Here is a 23,465-nt window from a genome sequence, read left to right on the forward strand (position 1 = left end):
CACAAGAGAATGCCAGTGGTGCCTCTGATGGCCCTGTCAGGCATGCAGACTTGCTTTAGAAACCTGTTTGACAGCGACTTCGCTGTTTGAAGCCCTTAAAACAGGCTTCATTGAATTGAAAATCCAAAGCAACTGTCCCAGTTCTGTCCTGGTCAGTTTGAAACCCATTTGGTGTTGGTTGCATTGAAGAGAGTCTCCGGGCACAACTTGTAGCTCATCAGGAAAACAATTCTCCTTGCTAACAACCACATGGGTGCCTCAGTCTGGGGGTGTAATGCTGATGCGAGACTGTTGTGTGATTTAACGCAGATGGACTGTCCGGATTCCAGATGTGCATGTGTCTTGTCTTGTATCCCTAACTGAAAGCAAGACTCAGCAAAACAATGTGGTCAGAGATGACCAGATGGTGCTGGGCAGCTTATTGCTGGTTACGACGTTAGGGACCTTCACTATTTCCAAACCTGTGCAGCTGCTAACTATTTTCCCTGCGAAGTCATGTCCATTGGAGCCCATTCTCAATCAGCTCATCCTTTCTTGGAGAGACAGTTGTTGGTTTATGGAGTGCAGGCAAGTGAACAGGCTAAGCATGGTGCGGTGCCTCACCTCTTCTTCAGCGCCTGCAGAAGAGAACCTAAGTACAAAGAATGTTTCCCTTGTCATTGCTGGCAAAGATGTAAGTTTTAAGGTTTAGCATGATGAGGGGTGCCTGGGTGGCTCAGTCAGTTGGGCATCCCACTTTTGGTTTCTGTGCAAGTCACGATCTCAGGGTCATGGGACCGAGGCCCACATCCGGCTCTCTGCTCAGTCGGGAGCCTGCTTCCCCATCTCTCTCTCTGCCTGCCTCTCTGCCTACTTGTGATCTCTGTCTGTCAAATAAATAAATAAAGTCTTAAAAAAAAAAAAAAAAGATTTCTATTGGGCACCTGGGTGGCTCAGTCGTTAAAAGTCTGCATTCAGCTCAGGTCATGATCCGAGGGTCCTGGGATTGAGTCCCTTTTCAGGATCCCTACCTGCTTCTCCCCCTCTCCCTCTGCCTCCCACTCCCCCTGCTTGTGCACTCTCTCTCTCTGTCAAATAAATTAACTTAAAAAAATTTAAATAAAATATTGGGTGTCTGGGTGGCTCAGTTGGTTGGGCGACTGCCTTCGGCTCAGGTCATGATTCCAGAGTCCCAGGATCAAGTCCTACATGGGGCTCCCAGCTCCATAAGGAGTCTGATTCTCCCCATCATCCCCCCACCTCCACACAAGGCAGGTGCTCTCAGCTACCCAAATCATCACACTGGCAAGGCTTGGGAGCCTCTGCTTTGGGCTAAAGTTTTGTCTTCCCTTGTCCTCCGAAGCCCTATGGTGAAACCCTAACCGCTAAAACGATGGGGAATCGGAAGTACCCTTACAAAGAGACTCCAGGGAACTCCCAAGCCCCTCCCACCACCAGTCATTATGAACCAGGAAGCAAGCTCTCATCAGACACTGAATCTACCGGCACCTTGATCTTGTGCTTCACGACCTCCAGAAGTGGGAGAAATAGATGTTGGTAAGGGTAAGATGTTTAAGGGTAAGCCACCCAGCCTCTGGTATTTTTGTGTTTGGAATCTTTTTTAATTAACATAGAATGTATTATTTATTTCAGGGGTACAGATCTGTGATTCCTCGATCTTACACAGTTCACAGCGCTCACCATAGCACATACCCTCCCCAGTGTCCATCCCCCGGCCACCCCATCCCTCCCACTCCTCTCTCCTCCAGTAACCCTCAGTTGATCTCCTGAGAATAAGGGTCTTTTATGGCTTCTCTCCCTCTCTGGCTTTGTCTTGCTTCATTTTTCCCTCCCTTCCCTTATGATCCTCTATCTTGTTTCTCAATGGGATTTTTTTTTTTTTAAAGATTTTATTTATTATTTGAGACAGAGAGAGTGAGTGAGAGAGAGGAAGAAAGAGCACAAGCAGGGGGAGCAGCAGAGGGAGAAGGAGAAGCAGGCTCCCCTCTGAGCAGGGAGCCAGATATGGGATTTGATTTCAGGACCCTGAGATCATGACCAGAGCCGAAGACAGACGCTTGACCGACTGAGCCACCCAGGTGCCCCTCTGGTATTTTTGTTCTAGTAACCCATGTAGCCTGAGATACTGCCTAAGGTTCACAGGCTGGAGGTTTGGAGTGGTGGCTATGTTCTGATGCAAATGCTTTCCGTCTGGGCAAGGAAGGCTGCCAGGTACAGATGGAAGGGAACCCAAACATTCTGGCATCCGAGAGGGAGGGGTGGTTAGGAGGGGGTATGTGGCGTGGGAGGAACAGGTCCCTGGACCAGTACTACAGAGTCTGGCTTGGAGGAGAAGCCTAGTGAAGATATGATGGGGCAGCCAGCCTGGGACAGCCAGCAGGTCCAGGTAGAGCACCATGTCCTTTGTGGGGCAGGACACTGTGACCAGCATGGGGGTCTGAGAGCAGGGATGGTAACCCTAAGTGTGACCACTGCTAATGAGAGGCCACCTCGTTCCCACAGCTTGGGAGTCAGCTAGAGGCTGACTCTTCCACTGCCTGGAAGGACACACCAGAATGAAGATGCAGGAACCTGACACATCAAAGCCGAAACCCTGCAACAAACCCCAAGATGAGGAACCAGTTCCAGGGAATTCCAAACGTCAAACCGTCTGCTAGAGCTAGTAGTCCACAGCATGGACTTGAAGACAGATGCCTCCCACCTAGACCAGGGCTTTGTTTCATGTCGCAGCTGGCACGACAAACCGACCAGGGTCGAGAGGGTAAGAGGATGGTGAAAAGAAATTAAGAGACAAAGAGATGGGGGCAGGAGGAGCACCAAGGAGGATGTCCAATAGTGCCGAGTTTATTCAAGGCTGTGAGGCATTATATAGCTAACAGAAACAATCGTAAGAAAAGTATCTATTTTTAGCCCTTCTAAACGATCACGCTGAGCTAGTACCCGCGCCTTGAATCGGGTCGCAACCTCAGCCACGCCTGCCGCCTGCCACTGCCTCTGGACCATGGACCCCCGCAAAGTGAACGAGCTTTGGGCTTTCGTGAAAATGTATAAGCAGGATCCGAGCGTTCTGCACACGGAGGAAATGCGTTTCCTGCGGGAGTGGGTGGAGAGCATGGGGGGTAAAATACCACCTGCCACTCATAAAACTAAATCAGAAGACAGTATCAAGGAAGAAAAACCAGATAGTAAGAAGGCGGAGGAAAACATAAAGACAGAGTGAGGAGAGTGATCTAGAAATTGACAATGAAGGTGTGATTGAACCAGATAACGATGCCCCTCAAGGAATGGGAGATGAAAATGCAGAGATAACCAAGGAAATGATGGATCAGGCAAATGATGAAAAAGTGGCTGCCATTGATGCCCTAAATGATGGTGAACCACAGAAAGCCATTGACTTGTTCACAGATGCCATCAAACTAAATTCTCGCTTGGCCATTCTGTATGCCAAGAGAGCCAGTGTCTTCATCAAATTACAGAAGCCAAATGCTGCCATTTGAGACTGTGACAGAGCTATTGAAATAAATCCTGATTCAGCTCAGCCTCATAAGTGGTGCGGGAAAGCACATAGACTTCTGGGCCATTGGGAAGAAGCAGCACATGATCTTGCCCTTGCTTGTAAACTGGATTATGATGGAGATGCTAGTGCAATGCTGAAGGAAGTTCAACCGAGGGCCCAGAAAACTGCTGAACATCGGAGAAAATATGAGCGAAAACGTGAAGAGCGAGAGATCAAAGAAAGAATAGGAAGGGTTAAGAAGGCTCGGGAAGAACATGAGAGAGCCCAGAGGGAGGAAGAAGCCAGACAACAATCAGGAGCTCAGGATGGCTCTTTCCCAGGTGGCTTTTCTGGGGGGATGCCTGGAATGGCAGGGGGGGATGCCTGGGATGGCAGGAATGCCTGGGCTCAATGAAATTCTCAGTGATCCGGAAGTTCTTGCAGCCATGCAGGATCCAGAAGTTATGGTGGCCTTCCAGGATGTGGCCCAGAACCCAGCGAATATGTCAAAATATCAGAGCAACCCAAAGGTTATGAATCTCATCAGTAAATTGTCAGCCAAATTTGGAGGTCAAGCATAATGCCCTTCTGACAAATAAAGCCCTTGCTGAAGGAAAAACAACTTCGATCACCTAATGGATGTTGCAATAATACAAACCAGTGTACTTCCGACCTTCTCATGAAGAAAGCTGGGGTGCTGTGAAGAGAATCCCTACCCCTCTGCTCCCCATGCAACTGAAACATTCTACAATGGTTTGCCATTAGGGTATTCATTCAGATAATGTTTTCCTACTAGGAACTACAAACTTTAAACACTTTTTAAACCCTAAAAATATTTAAAAACATATTAAAAGGTGTGTTAGTCCCTAAAAAAAAAAAGTATCTATTTTTAGCTGATTACTAAAGAGTTTGCAACATGCAAAGAAAATCCTTCAAGCTTTCCCATTATCTATTTCCCAAGCACCAATAGCAGACCTTCTAGCGCCAGTTGTACTGACTTCAAGGCCACTCAAGACATAGTTTGTGTAAGCACAGCACACTCTTACAGTGGTGTCGTCTATAGCCCGTGCAAGGACAGCAAGGACCAGCCAAGAATTTCTTTTTTTTTTTTTTAAAGATTTTATTTATTTATTTGACAGACAGAGATCACAAGTAGGCAGAGAGGCAGGCAGAGAGAGAGAGAGAGAGAGGGAAGCAGGCTTCTTGCGGAGCAGAGAGCCGATGCGGGGCTCGATCCCAGGACCCTGAGATCATGACCCGAGCCGAAGGCAGCGGCCCAAACCACTGAGCCACCCAGGCGCCCCCAGCCAAGAATTTCTGACCCCAGCCAAATCGTCCCTATCTGACTAGCAAACGTGTGGGAAGTCACATAGGCGAGCGCGCAACATAGAGCACAGACCCTTTCTCAGCGCTACTCTACTTAATCGACCTAAGCCTTTTGCTCGGCTATTCAGCCTTTAAAGGAGGCACAAGTCAGGGCCTGGTTTGGTCCTCGTCTCAAGCCTTACCGTGGCCTCCCACAGTTTCAAGTCCCCTTTCTAACACTCTCAAGGATGTCATCACAGTTGGTTGGGGGCGGCTACACCTGGGCTGAGCCCGGTGCTTCTTACTAGGATTCCAGACGTCAGTAGAGTCCTGGGCCAAAGTTTTCTCTTCCAGGTAGCTGAAATGCCTCACTCAGACGTACTGTGCTTACGCTAGATAGCTCAGGACAGGGGCAAGGCTGACATTTTTTACCTTCCCACAAGAGTGCTGTTTTGGTTAGGCATAAACTCTCCTGTGGGGAAACCCATTGTCCTCAGCATTATTTTTCTATTCAAGATGGAGACATTTTGATTCCCAGGCAGAAATGGCTACAAGACTACTATTGGCTGCTGGCTTCTCCAATCTAGATGGTGCCATACACTGGAGGTATTAGAGACAGCATTAAGCCTTGCCATAAAAACAAAAAACAACAAACAAACAAACAAAAAAACACCAAATACCATGAACTGGAGAGGCGGCTGGAGGAGGCCAAAGGTTCCTGACACTGTCTACATTCCCACACCAAGGGGTCTTCGCTCAGGGGGGCAGGAGTTCTGTAGTGCAGTTGAACTCGGTCTGCAATTTTCCAACACTACTAGGATGTGTGTTTTCATTCACCCTGAGATGGCAGTACCCTCCAACTCCAAGGTCTGATCTCAGCCCCATGGGTTTGGAGGCAGCAGCACCCTTCTCAGAAGTCTGATTTCCACAAGGTGTCTCCCCCAGCATCTACATTTTGAGAATTCCAATTTCCTCTCTTGGTCCCCCGCAGCCCTAGAGCTAGTGGCTGTCCCTGTGATCATCTGGGTTTTCTCTGCCTGGAGTTCTATAATGCCCAGTGACCAATTCTTAATGTTTATGTTTATTATTATTATTAAGGAGGCTCCCATCCAGCATGGAGCCCGATGCAGGGTTTGAACCCATGACCCCTGAGATTGAGACCAGAGCCAAGAATGGGACACTTAACCAACTGAGGCACCCAGACACCCCACCAATTCTTTATGTTAAATTCTCTCCATTAAAGTAACTGGTGTCGGCTCTGTCACAAAGACAGATCTGGGGGGTACACATGGTGGCTTCTGCAACAACCTATAACCCCTGTTTTCTCTTATGCTGAAACCACACTAGAAGACAGGAGTGCTTGTTAAGTCTTCTGTTTCCCAGATTTCAAAAACCATTACCATAGCCATTGAAACATCATCTTTATACTTTAGGTGCTTGCCATTCTAATGGATTTCTTACCATTTTGTTGCCCTGGTAAAATGTTATATATTGGCTTGTTATCTATGAGGTCACTTGGATTAACTATGATGAGGGTTACTGGGACATAATTTTATTACTACATATAATAGGACCATGTAAAAGAACCAATCATTCTTGGTTTCTTCTTCAATTGTCTGAGTCTTCATTATATATTTTTTAAGATTTTATTTATTTATTTATTTAAAGAAAGAGAGACTGTGCAAGTTGGGGGAGAACAGAGGGAGAGGGATAAGCAGACTCTGTGCTGAGTATGAGCTGGACACAGGACTCCCATCTCAGACCCTGAAATCATGATCTGGGCCAAAATCAACAGTCAGATGCTTAACCGACTGAGCCACCCAAGCCCAAGTCTTCACTATATATTTTTTTAAGATTTTATTTATCTATTTGTCAGGGAGAGAGGGCACACAAGCAGGGAGAGTGGAAGGCAGAGGGAGAAGCAGGCTCCCTGCCAAGCAAGGAGCCTGATGTGGGACTCGATTCTAGGACCCTGGGATCATGACCTGAGCCAAAGGCAGACACTTAATTGAGTGAGCCACTCAGGTGTCTCCCCAAGTCTTCATTATACTTAAAAGACCAATGACATTTGCTGATTTTAAGTTGATTTGTTCTTCCTCATGCTATTGGATTTCTAGAGCTCTTTCTATATGGTGGATTTTAGTCTTCTGTTGATTATATGTGCTATACCTGAGAAGCAGCACTGCCCAGGACATCAGGCATCCTACCTGTGGTAGAGTTCTTCCAGAAGTCAGAAACAAGAGACTGAGGTAAGACAGAACAGAGGGATGAAAAAGGACTAGTAAGAAACTAAGAATGACTCTTTATGCCTAATCTCCTGGCCTCCAACCATCAGTTCCCCCTTCCAGACTCCTCAGGGAATCCTGGAAATACGAAGCAGAATACTCGGATAGACTTCTGGGGAAGGCTTCGGGAATTTTTTGTTGACCGCCTGCTCCAGGATGTTCAGGATTGGACCATGGGTCTCTTGGAACAGATCAGAACCCAGGAAAGCCTCCACTCGCTCACGCCATGCTGCCAGTTTCGGCCTTCCCTCAAAGAGGTCATAGCCAACAGCCACAGGCTGCAGGAACAAGGATGGGAAAGTTACAGCAATACTGAGGCTCCAATACCAGAACCACTAGCACAGGTGTTGGGCACCCTCCCCCTACCCTGCGAACTCCCATGTGAGGCCCAGGGAAGTATGGACAGCCTCAGGGCCCAGGAGCACCAGCATGAAACACCACACCCAGGAGGGAAGCAGAAGTTCAGGGCGAAAGCATCAGTTCAGACAGAACCTTGCTCTGTGATTCTGGGCAAATTCCTAGCTGTCTCTAGGCCTTCCTGAGAGCTTCTGTCTAGTGAGGGCAGCGACAGGAGGGATGCTGCCCACAGATCCCAAGCTCACACCTGCATCAGCTCCTCGAAGGCCATAAGGTCAGCCAGCGACATCTGCTGGCCCATGAGGAAGGCCTTGTCCTCCAAGAACTTGTCCTCCAGCTGCTGCAGCGCCCGGTCCATGGCCGTCTTGTTCCGTTCCACCTTCTCCTCCGGCACATGGGCCCCACTGAGTGGTGCTATCACCTGACAGGCAAAGGGTGGGCTCAGGCCATGTCCCTGCCTCCTCCTGGGTCCCTGACGGTCAACAACCCTTAGACGGCTCTCCTCACCTGGGTCCACAAGGGTACACCAAAGGTGCCGCGGATGCAGTCAGCATGCCAGCCCAGATACTCGTGGATGCGAGCGCGGGCCTGAAGGTCGGAGGGGTACCAGTGGTCTGCCGTCTGGTACTTAGAGCTCAGGTAAATCAAGATGGCGGAGCTACAGATCAGGGTCAGCAGGAACAGTGGCTGTGAGGATCCTGGTTCATGGCCCTTTTTCCTCAGCTGCTCCCATCCCTCAGTGGGGCGCTGGAGCTTCTCTGTACTTGACGTCTCCCCTCTCATCCACAGCTTCCTGGGCACTGCCCCTGACTGTACCTTCCCTAGTCTCCTTCCTTCATTGTCTCCAGCATGGACGCTGGGCCACACCATCCACTTGGCCCTTTAAGAGGCCCATATCTACCGGGCACCTGGGTGGCTCAGTGGGTTAAGAGGCCCATATCTGTGATACCACAGCAGCCACCACCCACGGCCCCATGAGGTAGAGATTTCACGTGAGAAAGCTAAGCCTCAGAATAATTAAGTGACTTCTCCAAGGTCACACAGCTCAGAAAAGGCTCTCTGTGCCTCTGGAGTCTTGCATCAAGCCCCCTGCATGTCCCAGTGTTGGGTTGAGGACCTGGAAGAAAAGCCTGTTCTCAGATCTGTCATGGGTCACCCCTGACAGGTCCTCCGGCCATTGTGCCTGTAGCTGCCTGACCTCTTACCCTCTGCCTGCCTGGTGACTGGCCTTCACCGTGAGTTGTTCCCTCAGGCCCTGGCCAACTCTGGAGAGTGGCCTGAGGAGTCAGGAGAGGCCCTTTCAGCTTCCATGTGCTGAACTTGCTCTCTGTCCAACTGGACAAATGCCCCCACGTTCTCTTCTACTGCCCTCCATCAGGGGATGGGGAGGCCCTAGGGTCCAGAAAAGGAGGCCGAGGACAAGGGAGGTACAGCGCTATCTTGCACCAGCTTCCGGGCATCCTGGTCACCCCCAACCCCAGGTGTCAGCTTCTCCCCACACTCCTCCCTCTGCCCTCATCTGCGGCATAGGGTCTAAGAGGGCACACAATGGGACAGCCAGAGGCCAGGGGATCTAGGGGCTTAGGAGGAGGAAGAGAAGGAGAGCACCTTTCAGTCAAGATGAAGTCACCATCTTTGAGGACGGGTATCTTCCGCAGGATATTAATCTGGAAGAACTCCTTGGTCTGGAGCTGCCCTATGGAGAAAGAAGTAAAAAAAAAAAGCCTTCAGAGCAAGGCCCACACCTGCTGTGCCCTTCCTCTCCCTTCCCCAGCCGGAACCCCAAGGCCAGGCTGGGCAAAGAAGTAGCTGGGGCTGTGGGGAGAGCTGTGTGGGGCCACAGCCGGGCCTTGGAACCAGGAATGGGGTTGGGCTCCCAGGGTGCTTCAGATAGGTGAAAGGGACTTAGTGGGCCAGGCCTGGGGTGAGCAGGCGAAAGGAGGGCAAAGAGGCAAGGCTTAGCAATCCCCACCTCTAAATTCTCACAGGGTGGCCTGCTCCTGCTTTAGGACCTTACTTACAGGCTTTCAAGGCAGGAACTGTGAGAATCCAGTCCCACAGAGTAGAAGTAAGATTATCCTCCTTCTCAGAAGGGAAAACTAAGCTTCAGAGAGGGCCAGCCACCTGTCCGAGGCCACACAGCAGAGGACAATCTCTGGTGAGACACCAGAGGAGATCAAAGGCAAACGAAATGTAGATAAAATTAAATTTCCTTACAACTTGCAGCCCTTTGATAAATATCTGAAACAGGCAAAGCATGACTTTCCTCAAAGAACTCACAACTGCCTTAATGTTAATGCTTTGCTAGAGGCAAAACACAACCTTAGCTGACAATAGCCACAACTCCAGGATCCTGTTTAGTCTTCTCAAAATCCCTTCAGGGACTCCCTTTATCTCCCTACTCAACCCCCAATTCCAAAATATATGATTAGTTGCACCTTCCACCCCAATGCAGTTCTTTCTCCCTAAGGTCCATGCTTTAATAAAATACCTTTTATTATTTTTTTAATGATTATTTTAGAGGGAAAGAGAGTACGCAAGGGGCAGAAAGCAGAGTAAGAGGAAAAGAGAATATCAGACTCCATGCTGTGCTTGGATCTCATGACCCGGGCCAAAACCGAGAGTCCAGAGGTGCCTGGGTGGCTCAGTCTTTGAGTCTGCCTTCGGCTTAGGTCATGATCCCAGGGTCCTGGGATCGAGCCCCACATCAGGCTGCTTGCTCCTCAGAGGCCTGTTCTCCTTCTCCCACTCCCCCTGCTTGTGTTCCTTCTCTCGCTGTGTCTCTATCAAATAAATAAAATCTTAAAAAGAAAAACAAAACAAAACCGAGAGTCCCACCCTCAACCGACAGAATCCCCAATCACTGAGAGCCTCTGGACTTCAGAGGGTTCAGGTAGAGAAAAGTTGAATGCTTCAACTTATTCACAAAGAAATACTTGTCATATTCCTGTATATCTTATTATTTTTTTAAGAGTTTATTTGGCAGAGAACACAAGCAGGGGGAGTGGGAGAGGGAGAAGCAGGCTTCCTGCTGAATAGGGAGCCCACTGCAGGGCTCGATTCCAGGAAACTGGGATCATGACCTGAGCGGAAGGCAGAGGATTAATCCACTGAGCCACCCAGGCGCACCAGTTCTGGAAATTCTTACCCATTTTAGTTTTATTATTTTAAAGATATCAAGATCCTGTGTTTGTCAAAAACCCTCTTTTCTTTTCTTTCTTTCTTTCTTTTTTTTTTTTTTTTTAGATTTTATTTATTTGAGAGAGAGAGACAGAAGGAATGCACAAGTGGAGTGAGGGGCAGAGGGAGAAGCAGGCTCCCTGTGGGGCTCGATCCAGGGACTAAGCTGAAGGCAGACACCCAACCAATTGAGCTACCCTGGTGTCCCGTCAAAAGCCCTTTTAATGAATCTCCTTTAAGATGAAACGTGTTTTGCAAGAGTATTAGAACAATAACCATAAATGACAAAGACTCGAAAATGGGCATGGCTCAAGATCTGATATGAGTTCATTATAATATATGAGTTCATTGGGCACCTGGGTGGCTGTCAGTTAAGCCCTACCTTTGGTTCAGGTCATGATCTTACAGTCCTGAGATGGAACCCCACATTGGGCTCCCTGCTCAGTGGGGAGTCTGCTTCTCTCTCTGCCTCTCTCCCTGCTTGTGCTCTCTCTCTGTCAAATAAATAAAATCTTAAAAATAAAAAAAGGAAAGTAAAAGTAAAGCTTGTGACTCCATAATATAATCTTTCAATAAAGCACAAAGCCTGTTTACCAACAGACCCAAGTTATCTTTAGCTTCTTTGCAATGAGAAGCCAAAAGCACAAACCTGTGTTCAGTAATCAGTGCATTAGCATTTTATCTCATTTGGAAAAGGCTTAGATGTCCAATGAATTCAGCCCAATTTATCAACCAAGCACAACACGAAAGTTTCAGGTTACCAAAGACTCTGAACGCTCTCTAAATGAGAGAGCTTCAAAACTTCAAAACTTGACGACCAACAAATCAAACATCATTTCAAGCCATCTTTTTGCTGACAATTGCAAAAGAGATAAGAGGAGCTTCTTTGACCTTCAGTAATCCTTGGTAGGATAAAAGTTGTACATTTAATGCTGCTAAGTCTAAAGATATGTCTATCTTAGTGAAATCAACACACTTAAATTAGTGTAAATACCACCGCATCTACTTAGAAGTCAATCAAGTTGTTCCCCATTGTCAATTTTTACCTGGGACACCAGTGGGGAAATATGAGGTGGGCAGCATAAGTCCAAGGGGGTGCTCCTCACTACTTGGCCTCGAGGCTGGGATTAAGAACCCAGCACCACTAGGGGCGCCTGGGTGGCTCACGCTTAACCCTCACCAGTGTTAAGCCTCTGCCTTCGGCTCAGGTCATGGTCCCATGGTCCTGGGATTGAGCCCTGAGTAGGGCTCTCTGCTCAGCGGGGAGCCTGCTTCCCCCTCCCTCTCTGCCTACTTGTGATCTCTTTCTCTCTGTCAAATAAATAAATAAATAAATCTTAAAACAAACAACCAGGCACCAGGCTGGCACAGGAGCCAGTCATGCAGGCCACACCCAAGGTGGTCCAGAAACAGGAGGAAGGGGGGATGCCCAGGTGGCCAAGTCTTTAAGTGTCTGCCTTCTGCTCAGGTCATGATGCCAGGATCCTAGGATCGAGTCCCACATCAGACTCCCTGCTTGGTAGGAAGCCTGCTTCTCCCTTTCCCACTCCCCCTACTTGTGTTCCCTCTCTTGCTGTGTCTCTGTCAAATAAACAAATAAAATATTTTAAAAATTAAAAAGAAAAAAGAAACCGGAGGAAGGGAGGAGGGAGGGAGAGGATGGCGGAAGAGGTGAGGTGTGGCCAGCAAGGCTGGAAGCAGAGAAAAGCCCAGAAGGCGGAGAAAGGACTCCCAGTTCTTTTTTTTTTTTTTTTTTTTTAATTATTATTTATTTATTTATTTGAGAGAGAGAAAGAGAGTAAACATGAGAGGGGGAAGGTCAGAAGAAGAAGCAGACCCCCTGCTGAGCAGGGAACCCAATGCAGGACTAGATCCCCGGACTTGAGGGTCATTACTTGACCGAAGGCAGTCGCTCAACCAACTGAGCCCCCAGACACCCCAGGATTCTAAAGGTTCTAAAGCTCATCAGCTCAGACGGAAGAGCAGATGCATGCTTTTCTTCCACCAGCAACTGAAGATAGGCAGTCCATATTGGGCCAGAGAAGAGAGGGAACTTTCCGGAAACAAAAGGGGTTTCCATTTGGGCAGCAGCTTGGGATTTTTCCTTCAAGTCCATCCAAGGCAGACTAACCAGAGACAATTCACTCCAATCATCATAACCATCAACCTGGGAAATGAAGGAGAGAGAAGCCCCACATACAGTAAGAATAACCTGGGCCTATTAAGGAGGACCAGTGAGACTGTCAACATCCCCTTCCTCAGAATGGACTGTGTCTCCTCCAGCAATCTGGGTTTATTAGGAGGAGGACAAGGCCTCTTTCAACTACCATTGTCCAATATATCCAGAGGCAGCTTGTTAGCCTGGTTAGCAGCCAAACACATTCTGCAAGAGATCCTTAGGTCAGGGTCCTAACTTATGGCCATGCTGTACCTCCGCCTACTTGCCCTGTTCCCTGCAGAAGAGATCTAACTGATAGGTCATATTGAAGTTTAACATCTTGTTAATGGGCCATTTTTCCAGGGCACCTGGATGGCTCAATGGGTTAAGTGTCTACCTTCAGCTCAGATCATGATCTCAGGGTCCTGGGATCAATCCCCGCATTGGGCTTGATCTCAGGGTCCTGGATCGAACCTCGCATTGGGCTCTCTGCTCAGCAGGGAGCCTGCTTCTCCCTCTCCCTTGGCCACTCTCCCTGTTTGTGCTCTCTCTGTCAAGTAAAGAAATAAAATCTATTTAAAAAAAAAAAAAAAAAAGAGCCATTTTTTTCCTTGTCTCTAGGGAGTACTGAGGCCATGCAGTCTTACAGATCAGTCTTCTTTTTCCTAAATCATGCAATCTGAATAGTTTCCAGGGGGTTGAAAGGTGTTCCAAGGGAGAGACCTTGGGAAATGAAGAAGATCCCATGCTCCTAAAAAAGGAGAGAAGGTCTATTACCAAGGAACACCCCCGACCTGGACCACCACACATGCTCCCAGGGATTATTCCATGCAGGATAAGTCAGAGGTTCCTGGTGTCAAAGAGACTGGAGGCATCCCTCAAAGGAAATGGCTATGACCACTGCCCAGCCCCACAGGAGGGATGCCGGCATCTCCCCTCCCAAACCGCCCCTCCTTCACCCATTGCATCCTAGGCTACAAATGGGTACACCAAAATACGGAGCTATGAAGAATTCAGCCTTTTTAACCCATGGAAAACAATGGAAAAGTTTCACAAAGGGAAATTACCTGATTTTGTAATTTAAATAGTAGGGGACATGGACAGAAAATGGTGAAGATGGAAATCCACCACGGGTGACATTCCAGCACATATAGTCTTTACAGCGAACCTACCTAAGAAATGGTTCTCAGTTAGGTTTTTTGTTTGTTTAAGATTTTATCTGAAGGGTGCATGGGTGGCTCAGTCATTAAGCGTCTGCCTCTGGCTCAGGTCATGATGTCCTGGGATCAAGTCCTACATCCGGCTCCCTGATCAGCAGGGAGTCTGCTCCTCCCTCTGCTTGCTGCTCCCCCTACTTGCGCTTTCTCTCTGTCAAATAAAGAAATAAAATCTTTTTAAAAAATAAGATTTTATTTGAGAGAGAGAGAATGCACAAGCACAAATGGGAGGGAAAGGCAGAGAGAGAAGCAGACTCCCCATTGAGCATGGCGCCTGACACAGGACACAGGGATCGATCAGAGCACCCTAAGATCATGACCTGAGCTAAAGTCAGATGCCACCCCCAGCTGGGTTTTAATTCAATCTGGTACTGGTTTCAGCTGGCTCCGGGCGGGGGTTTCACGGCAAAAAGTGGCTAGACCAGAGATGTGAGGGGATACCCTTGGACTAATGAGGAGGAAACTTCACACAGGAGTCTTAAGATTGGCAGCCCTGCTAGTGACTTAGGTGGCTATCCCATGCCCAAGAAAGACAGCTTTGAATAAGAACAGAAGTTAAGAAGAGGCATCAGGCTTCTGAATCTTATTTTGCCATTTGGCCAGGGTACTAGCTTCTACCTAAAGGGCAAGCTTTTTTCCTCTCCTTAGAGTAGCCATGGGCTAGAGGATTGCAGCCTGAGCAATTGACATGAAAGTGTTCCAGTAATTATGATCGTAGTCTGTGAAAAGCTCCTGGAGTGAAAGTAAAAGAAGACAGGAAGTAAGTATTCACCAAGTCCACACAGAGGCTCAGAGTCCAGATGAGAAGACTCAGGCCCCATGATCAAAGTCCAAAATGATGTGATGTGGGCTGGGAGCAAATGGTCAAGAAATCATTCTTGATGGTTTGGGAGCAAAAGGTATTTGTATTAAAGCATGGGACAGGACCCGTGGGCAGAGCTGCACTGGAATTGGAAGGAGTGATTGGTTATATACTTTTAAGTTAGGAGAGGGTAAAGACAAAGGGAGTTTCAAAAGGATTTTCATATGTTAAAGTACATGGTATAGAATTCTGAAGGTCTGGCTTCTGTCAAGCTAAGGTTGCTTTTTACCTCTAGCAAAGTGCTAACATTAAGACATAGAGAACTAAACAGAGACTCCAGAAATGGACCTTCAACTCATTATGGTCAACTAATCTTTGACAAATCAGGAAAAAATATCCAAAGGGAAAAAAGACAGTCTCTTGGGTGCCTGGGTGGCTCAGTGGGTTAAGCCGCTGCCTTCGGCTCAGGTCATGATCTCAGGGTCCTGGGATCGAGTCCCGCGTTGGGCTCTCTGCTCAGCAGGGGGCCTGCTTCCCTTCCTCTCTCTGCCTGCCTCTCTGCCTACTTGTGATCTCTGTCAAATAAATAAATAAAATCTTAAAAAAAAAAAAAAAAAAAAAGACAGTCTCTTCAATAAATGGTGCTGGGGAAAATGGACAGCTACAAACAGAAGAATGAAACTCATGGCACCTGGGTGGCTAGTGGGTTAAGCCTCTGCCTTTGGCTCAGGTCATGATCTCAGAGTCCTGAGATGGAGCCCTGCATCAGGCTCTCTGCTCAGTAGGGAGCCTGCTTCCCCCTCTCTCTCTGCCTGCCTCTCTGCCTACTTGTGATCTCAATCTCTCTGTCAAATAAACAAATAAAATCTTTTAAAAAGTTTTTTTAAGTTTTTTAAAAAGATTTTATTTATTTATTTGTCAGAGAAAGAGAGAGCACAAGAAGGGGAAGTGGTATGCTTAGAGGGAAGCAGGCTTCCTGCTGAGCAGGGAGCCCAATGTGGGACTTGATCCCAACACCCTAGGATCATGACCTGAGCCAAAGGCAGATGCTTAACCCACTGAGCCACGTAGGTGCCCCTCTTTTAAAAATAAAAAGAATGATGGGACGCCTGGGTGGCTCAGTTGGTTAAGCAGCTGCCTTCGGCTCAGGTCATGGTCCCAGCGTCCTGGGATCGAGTCCCACATCGGGCTCCTTGCTCCGCAGGGAGCCTGCTTCTCCCTCTGACTCTGCCTTCCACTCTGTCTGCCTGTGCTCGCTCTCACTCTCTCTTACAAATAAATAAATAAAATCTTAAAAAATAAAAAAAATAAAAAAATAAAAATAAAAAGAATGAAACTCAACCATTCTCTTACACCGTACACAAAGATAAACTCTAAGTGGATGAAAGACCTCGATGTGAGACAGGACTCCATCAAAATCCTAGAGGAGGGCGCCTGGGTGGCTCAGTGGGTTAAGCCGCTGCCTTCGGCTCAGGTCGTGATCTCAGGGTCCTGGGATCGAGTCCCGCATCGGGCTCTCTGCTCAGCGGAGAGCCTGCTTCCTCCTCTCTCTCTCTCTGCCTACTTGTGATTTCTCTCTGTCAAATAAATAAATAAAATCTTTAAAAAAAAAAAAAAAAATCCTAGAGGAGAACATAGGCAGTAACCTCTTCAACATCGCCACAGCAACTTCTTTCAAGACACGCCTCCAAAGGCAAGGGAAACAAAAGCCAATATGAACTTTTGGGTCTTTATCAAGATAAAAAGCTTCTGCACAGCAAAGGAAATAGTCAACAACACTAAAGAGACAATGCACAGAATGTGGGAGGATATTTGCAAATGATATTACAGATAAAGGGCTGGTATCCAAGATCTATAAAGAACTTCTCAAACTCAACACCCAAAAAACAAAAATCCAGTCAAAAATGGGCAGAAGACATGAACAGACACTTCTCCAAAAAAGACATTCAAATGGCTAACAGACACATGGAAAATGTTCCACATCACTAGCCATCAGGGAAACTCAAATCAAAACCACAGTGAGATACCACCTTATACCAGTAAGAATCACAAAAATTAACAAGGCAGGAAACAACAAGTGTTGGCAAAGACATGGAGAAAGGGGACCCCTCTTACATTGTTGGTGGGAATGCAAGCTGGAACAGCCACTCTGGAGAACAGTATGAAGGTTCCTCAAAGAGTTAAAAATAGAGCTACCCTACTACCCAGCAATTGCACTACTGGGTATTTACCCCAAAGATACAGATGTAGTGAAAATAAGGGGCACATGCACCCCAATGTTCATAGCAGCAATGTCCACAATAGCCAAACTGTGGAAGGAACCAAGATGCCCTTCAACACAACAGATGAAAGGATAAAAAAGATGTGGTTCCTATATACAATGGAATATTAATTACTCAGCCATCAGAAAGGATGAATACCCACCATTTGCATTGACATGGATGGGACTGGAGGAGATTATGCTAAGTGAAATAAGTCAAGCAGAGAAAGACAATTATCATATGGTTTCACTCATATGTGGAACAGAAGGAATAGCTCAGAGGACCATAGGGAAAGAGAGGGAAAAACTGAAGGGGAAGAAATCAGAGAGGGAGACAAACCATGAGAGACTCTTAACTATGGAAAAGAAACAGAGTTGCTGGAGGAGAAGGGGGAAGGAGGTGAGGGACATTAAGGTCTGCACCTGATGTGATAAGCACTGGGTATTATTTGCAACTGATGAATTACTGAACTCTACTTCTGAAACTAATGATGTAGGGGCGCCTGGTTGGCTGAGTGGGTTAAAGCCTCTGCCTTCAGCTCAGGTCATAATCTCAGGGTCCTGGGATCAAGCCCCACATCGGCCGCTCTTCTCAGCGGGGAGCCTGCTTCCCTTCCTCTCTCTCTGCCTGCTTCTCTGCCTACTTGTGATCTGTCTGTCAAATAAATAAATAAAATCTTTGAAACTAATGATGTACTATAGGGTGGCTAACTGAGCACTAAAAAAAAAAAAAAAAAAAAAGTTAGCTCATTTGTAGGTGGGGGTGCCTGGGTGGCTCAGATGGTTAAGCATCTGCCTTTGGCTTGGATCATGATCCTGGGATCCTGGGATCGAGCCTCACATCAGGCTCTCTGGTTGGGAGCCTTCTTCTCCCTCTCTCTCTACTGGTCCCCCTGCTTGTGCTCTCTCACTCTGTCAAATAAATAAATAAAATCTTTTAAAAATAAAAATAAAAACCTCATGTGTAGGGGTGTCTAGGTGTCACAGCTGATCCAGCACTTGACTCTTGGATTGGGTTCAAGTCTTGACCTCAGGGTCATGGATGGAGCCCTGTCTGGGTTCTATGTTGAGTGTGGAGTCTGCCTGAGACTCTCTCTCCCTCTCCCTCCACCCCTCCAGCCTACACACACTCTCTCTGTAAAATAAATATATACATCTTTTAAAAAGATGAAACAAACAAACAAAAAGGAAAGTGTGAGTTCTTGGAAGCCTGTCATACTCTGCCTGTCCGAAGCACTTGTCAATGGGCTACAAGTTGCATGGAAATATAATTGTTTTTAAGATTTTTTTTTTCTTTTTAATTTGACAGAGATCACAGGTAGGCAGAGAGGCAGGCAGAGAAAGAGGGGGAAGCAGGGTCCCTGCTGAGCAGAAAGACAGATGCGGGGCTCCATCCCAGGATCATGAGCTGAGCCGAAGGCAGAGGCTTTAAGCCACTGAGTCACCCAGGCACCCCAGAAATATAATTTTTATCTACATTTCTTTTGCCTTTTTTCTCCTCATCCTGGGACTACGGGAATTGTTTGGAAGAAGAGGAAACTGCAGGGCCCAAGGACTATGGACCCCGCAAGAGCCGGCCTGGGCCCACCTTTGAATATCTCCGTGGTACACAGCTTGAAGGGGATGCCGTTCTTCTTGGCGAAAATGTAGACGGCACGGCAGGGTTGGGACAGCAGGTCCAGGTAGAGCTCCAGGCCCATCGCGGTGGCAGCAGGATGGCACGGACAAAAATCCAGGATAGCAACGGTGGCAGGACTGGGGCGCTGGGAGAGATATAGGGTCTCAGGCCCCGCCCCCCTGGGGCCTCCACCTTTGGGCGAGAGCGCACGGCGCACAAAATTACCTATCCAGCCCCGCCCTCCCCCCAACCTGACCCCAGCGGGGACCGTGCCGAGGCTCTGGACTTGGTCCTTCCGGGCCGCGCCTGCAGCGCCCCGATCCCAGGCGTTGTGCAAGAGATCCGTGTACGCAGAGCTGCTAATATTGCGGGGCTGGGGGACCTCCTTGCTCGCCGGCATCTCTCACCGCAGCTCCCGGTGCACGGCGGGGAGGCGCGCGCTGGTGGGAAGGGGCAGACCGCAAGGAAGGCGCTGCAGGGTGGGAGGGGGCCGCCCTGCCAAGAGAGAGAGAGCGCGGGGAGGAAAGCGCAGGAAGGGCGGGGGGGAGGGGGCGCACCGCAGAGCTGGCAGGCGCAAGGAGGGGAGCGAGCGCTGGAAGGAAGGGGCGGTGGGGTGGGAGGAGGACGCACCGCGGAGAGGGAGATACGGGAGGAAGGGCCTCAGGATGGGGCTCCCGGGGGACATGGGGCGCGGATGATGAAGCCCTTGGGCAAGCTGGTACATACCTACCTGCTTTTCCCGCCGCCAGTGCCGGAGATCCTGGCGGGTCCCAGGCTTCACGTTGACTTGGAAAAAGACCGGGCTCCCGACCTGGAGACCCCAAAACCCACGGACATCGGGGTGTTCTTTCAGAGTTTTGTCCCCGGACGCTGCCGCTTGGCGAAAGGCGTAGATGGATGACTGGGATACTCCGCGCGGCCGTCATGGAAGGCATTTTAGAGGTCACCGAGCGGGATAAGCATATTTTCGGGTGTGTCGCAGGTTGGTGAGAACCTAGGCTGCGAGGCTCTTTCTACAGTCAGAGTTGCCCACCAACAGAGCAGAAGGGAAAATGCCCAGATCCCAGGTCAAGGAGACAGCAGCCAAAAGCCAAAACATCCCTTTTCCCTTTCTTCTTCTCACTCCTCACCCTACCCTGGAGGGTCTAGAGCCGGCCATCCAGCTCTAGCTCTAGCTCCAACTCTAGCCCAGTCTTTCTTTCTTTCTTTTTTTTTTTTTTTTTAAGATTTTATTTATTTATTTGACAGAGAGAGATCACAAGTAGGCAGAGAGGCAGGCAGAGAGAGAGAGAGGAGGAAGCAGGCTCCCTGCTGAGCAGAGAGCCCGATGTGGGGCTCGTTCCCAGGACCCTGAGATCACGACCAGAGCCGAAGGCAGCGGCTTAACCCACTGAGCCACCCACTCATCCCTCTAACCCGGGACACAAGCAGGTGGACCAGGAGGCTTCCCTGGGATACTTGAAGTTGGAATTCAGGAGAGCGGAGGTAAAGGGGTCATCATGAATGATATGGGAAACAAAGGCAGAAGAAAAATTATTAAATTTCCTTACTACCTCCACCCATTGACAAGTCCTTGAAACAAACAGAGTGGCATTCCTCTAGGAACTCAACTGCCTCGATGTTAATACTTGCTAAGGGCAAAAGGCAACCTCAGCCCCACCTCCATGATCCTGGAAGCCTACTTTAACATACAAAAATTATTTTGGAAACTTCCTTTATCCGTAAACCCCCCATGGTACATGTTGACAGTCATCCCCAAGCATATGGCCCACAGATACTCATATGAAGGGTCTCGTGACTAATACTTAACTTTTTCCCAACAATAGCCAGCCCTTCTCAGGGTCCTGGAAACCTTGCTTCCAAAATAACTTAGAGACTTAATGTTCTTCCTAACCCCCTCCCAACTTGAAAGTCTATAATGGGCCACTCCTCATGACCCCGGTGCACCTCCTTCTGCCCACAGGTCCTGTCCCAGTGCTTTAATAAAACCACTTTTTTGCACCAAATATATCTCAAGAATTCTTTCCTGGCAGTAGGCTCTGAACCCTAATGTCTTCCCTACATCCATGACCTCGGCCCACAGTGGGTTGGTCACAACTGTAAACTCACTAGGTGGGCTGGCCTAAGGGAAAGCAGCTTAGTCACAGAAAGGGAAAGAGAGGGAGAAAGGCAGCTTCTGATCCCAGTTCCCCTGTGGGCCAGCTCTACCTTTCCCCTCCTTTCGCCTAGATCAGTTGGCGCTGAGTTTCTGTTCCTTCTAAGGAAAAGAATTCTGACAGACAGCAAGGAGTTACTGGAGGCTGAGTGGCACAGTGGCAAAAACTTGATTAAATTATGGCCTGCAGGTGTGTGGAAAGCAGTTTGTAAACCATGACTTTGGATATTTACTTGAGATTTCCAAGCAAAGTGTTCAAGACCTGTGGCCTGGTTTCTTCTTCCTGTTCTCACTATAATACATGACCAGAGAGAGTCATTAAGGAAAGAAATGTCAAGCAAAAGATGAACCTGAGGGGTGCCTGGGTGGCTCAGTCCTTAGGCATCAGCCTTCGGCTCAGGTCATGATCCCAGGGTCCTGGGATGGAGCCCCACATCATGCTCCTTACTCAGTGGGAAGCCTGCTTCTCCCTCTGCCTGCCTCTCCCCCTGCTTGTGTTCCCTCTCTCGCTGTGTCTCTGTCAAATGAATAAATAAAATCTTTTAAAAAATAAAAAATTTTAAAAATTAAGTTTAAAAATAAAATGAAAACAAATAAAATTAAATTACAATTAAATAAAATAAAGATTAAAAAAAAGATGAACCGGGTGCCTGGGTGGCTCAGTAGGTTAGGCGACTGCCTTCAGCTCAGGTCATGATCTCAGGGTCCTGGGATCGAGTCCCGCATCAGGCTTCTCACTCACTAGGAGTCTGCTTCTCCCTCTCTCTCTGCCTGCTGCTCTGCCTACTGGTGGTCTCTCTCTGTCTCTCTAATAAATAAATAAAATCTTTTAAAAATTTTTAAAAATTAAAAAAAGATGAACCTGAACTTGATGATTTGGAGGAATTCTCAGATTGCAGTGACCTCTAAAATTAGGACACTCCCTCTCAGGAAGGCACAACTAAGCCTCTGTCCTGGAGGTCACTGGCGAATCTGATCCATGCACAGCTAGGCTTCTTTTTTTTCTCTCCAGCTTGTGCTGGAGGCACAGTACAAAAAACCTGAGTTGGGGCACCTGGGTGGCTCAGATGGTTAAGTGTGTGCCTTTGGCTCAGATCATAATCCCTGACACTAGTCCACCCCCCCCCCCCCAAGTGCTGGCCACAGCTGGAGGTGTTCTGTGTGGAAGGTGCAAGAACTTGGGTCACCCCCATCTTGCATAGTCATCACTTGCCAGGTAAGACAATAGGCTTCCCACCTGAATTTAAAGGACTCACAGCAGCTTGGCAAGTTTTCCTTCAGGAAAACAAGAAAGCTTCCAGTAACAAGGATCATCAATGCCCCCCTCCCTTTCCCTAACTCACCCTCACACCTCATCAGGTGCCTGGGTTTTGATGTTTTCCCTTGTTGTAAAACTGGTGTCCTGGGTGCTGGGTGGCTCAGTCGGTTAAGCATCTGCCTCTGGATCAGGTCCTGGGATCAGATTCTGCATAGGACTCCCCAGGCTTGTGCTCTCTCTCTCAAATAAATAAGTAAAATCTTAAAAAAAAGCAAAAAACTGTGGTGTCCCATTTACTAATCAAAACTTTACATCTCCTATTCTCATCCAGACCCGTATCTACAAAAGCTGTTTGCAAAAGGGACAAAAGCATTTTCACAGAAGAACATTTTTGTACGACTTAACCAGAAAGATACATCATATTCAGCAAATGATCAGGACAAAAATCCTGAAGTTTTGACAATTTCAGACAGGTTTACATAACCTCCCATCCCTTTTGTCCAGATTATTTAACCAGTGAGGAGCCTGGAAAATATTAATCTTTTAATGAGAACATCTGCCTTCCTACGGTGTATGTACCAGGTAAATGGCAGGGATGTGATGAGGGAGCAGGAGGCTGGCTGAGGACAAAGCAAAAGCTGGCACCTTCCACCCCCTCGCCACCCCCTGAAATGCCAATTGAATATTACCCCCACCTTAAAAGACCACCAGAGACGTGAGTCAAAGCCAATCAGCAAGGGTCGTTTATTGCAGGTTTGAACTTGGACCTCTGCACCGCTTGTTGCCAATAACGCCGAGAGGTCCAGAGCTGGGTCGGTGCAGGATTTTTATAGACAGGTACAAACAAGTTTCGGGTGGGGCTGAGCTGATTGATTGATAGTTTGAACAGGCATACTTGGCGTCAGTGGATTGGGTCAGGGGACCCCGCGGGAAAGCAGACAAAGCAATCTTACAGAAGCAGAACTGGCCGGTTAGCCCACGCATGCGGAAAAAGCACTACCAGGATATTGAAGGCCTGGTTACTTATCAAGTAAAGACAATTGGGAGTCTCCTGGTGGAATGTTACATTCCTGCTATCAAGCATCCTTGTTAATGAGATTTAGGTTTAGAGGAAATTTAACTTTATTTACTTTTCCTTCTACCTCCACCTCCTGCGGTGTTTTATGGAGGGGAGGGTGACATTAGGGCTTGAGGAACTGAGTTCTGTGTCTTTGGAAATTGGGCTATTGATAAGGTAACTTCTTTGTTTGTAATCTCAAGGACATTTGCAAACCAAGGGAGACTCCTGTCTTGCAGGATTATGATCTCAGCAAGTTAACTATTTATCATTTTATGGCAGTCAGGGGTGCCTGAGGAATGCTACACATATGGAGG

The 23,465-nt window shown here is 48.0% G+C and overlaps 1 protein-coding gene and 1 pseudogene across 4 annotated transcripts; one reads left to right on the forward strand and one right to left on the reverse strand.

The window, feature by feature from the left end:
* Positions 1–1,074: 1,074 nt before the first annotated feature.
* LOC132023381 (hsc70-interacting protein-like) lies at positions 1,075–4,344 on the forward strand (annotated as a pseudogene).
* Positions 4,345–6,656: 2,312 nt separating this feature from the next.
* GSTT2B (glutathione S-transferase theta 2B) lies at positions 6,657–22,887 on the reverse strand. Of its 4 annotated transcripts, none has more exons than XM_059408962.1 (8): positions 22,787–22,887; positions 19,409–19,489; positions 18,952–19,173; positions 18,649–18,823; positions 9,052–9,139; positions 7,951–8,101; positions 7,691–7,864; positions 6,657–7,364 (listed from the first exon to the last, which is right to left on the reverse strand). In XM_059408962.1, exons 4-8 carry the CDS (start codon positions 18,758–18,760, stop codon positions 7,155–7,157), a joined length of 735 nt encoding a protein of 244 aa, XP_059264945.1. In that variant the 5' UTR covers positions 18,761–18,823; positions 18,952–19,173; positions 19,409–19,489; positions 22,787–22,887; the 3' UTR covers positions 6,657–7,154. The 4 variants fall into 4 exon arrangements, with proteins under 4 accessions (XP_059264945.1, XP_059264942.1, XP_059264943.1 ...); XM_059408959.1 differs by lacking the exon at positions 18,952–19,173 and adding an exon at positions 22,177–22,351 and having other exon boundaries at positions 22,787–22,884; XM_059408960.1 differs by lacking the exon at positions 18,952–19,173 and adding an exon at positions 22,177–22,351 and having other exon boundaries at positions 19,405–19,489; positions 22,787–22,884.
* Positions 22,888–23,465: the final 578 nt, after the last annotated feature.

Source organism: Mustela nigripes, chromosome 8 (assembly GCF_022355385.1).
Source record: "Mustela nigripes isolate SB6536 chromosome 8, MUSNIG.SB6536, whole genome shotgun sequence".
Lineage (NCBI taxonomy): Eukaryota > Metazoa > Chordata > Mammalia > Carnivora > Mustelidae > Mustela > Mustela nigripes.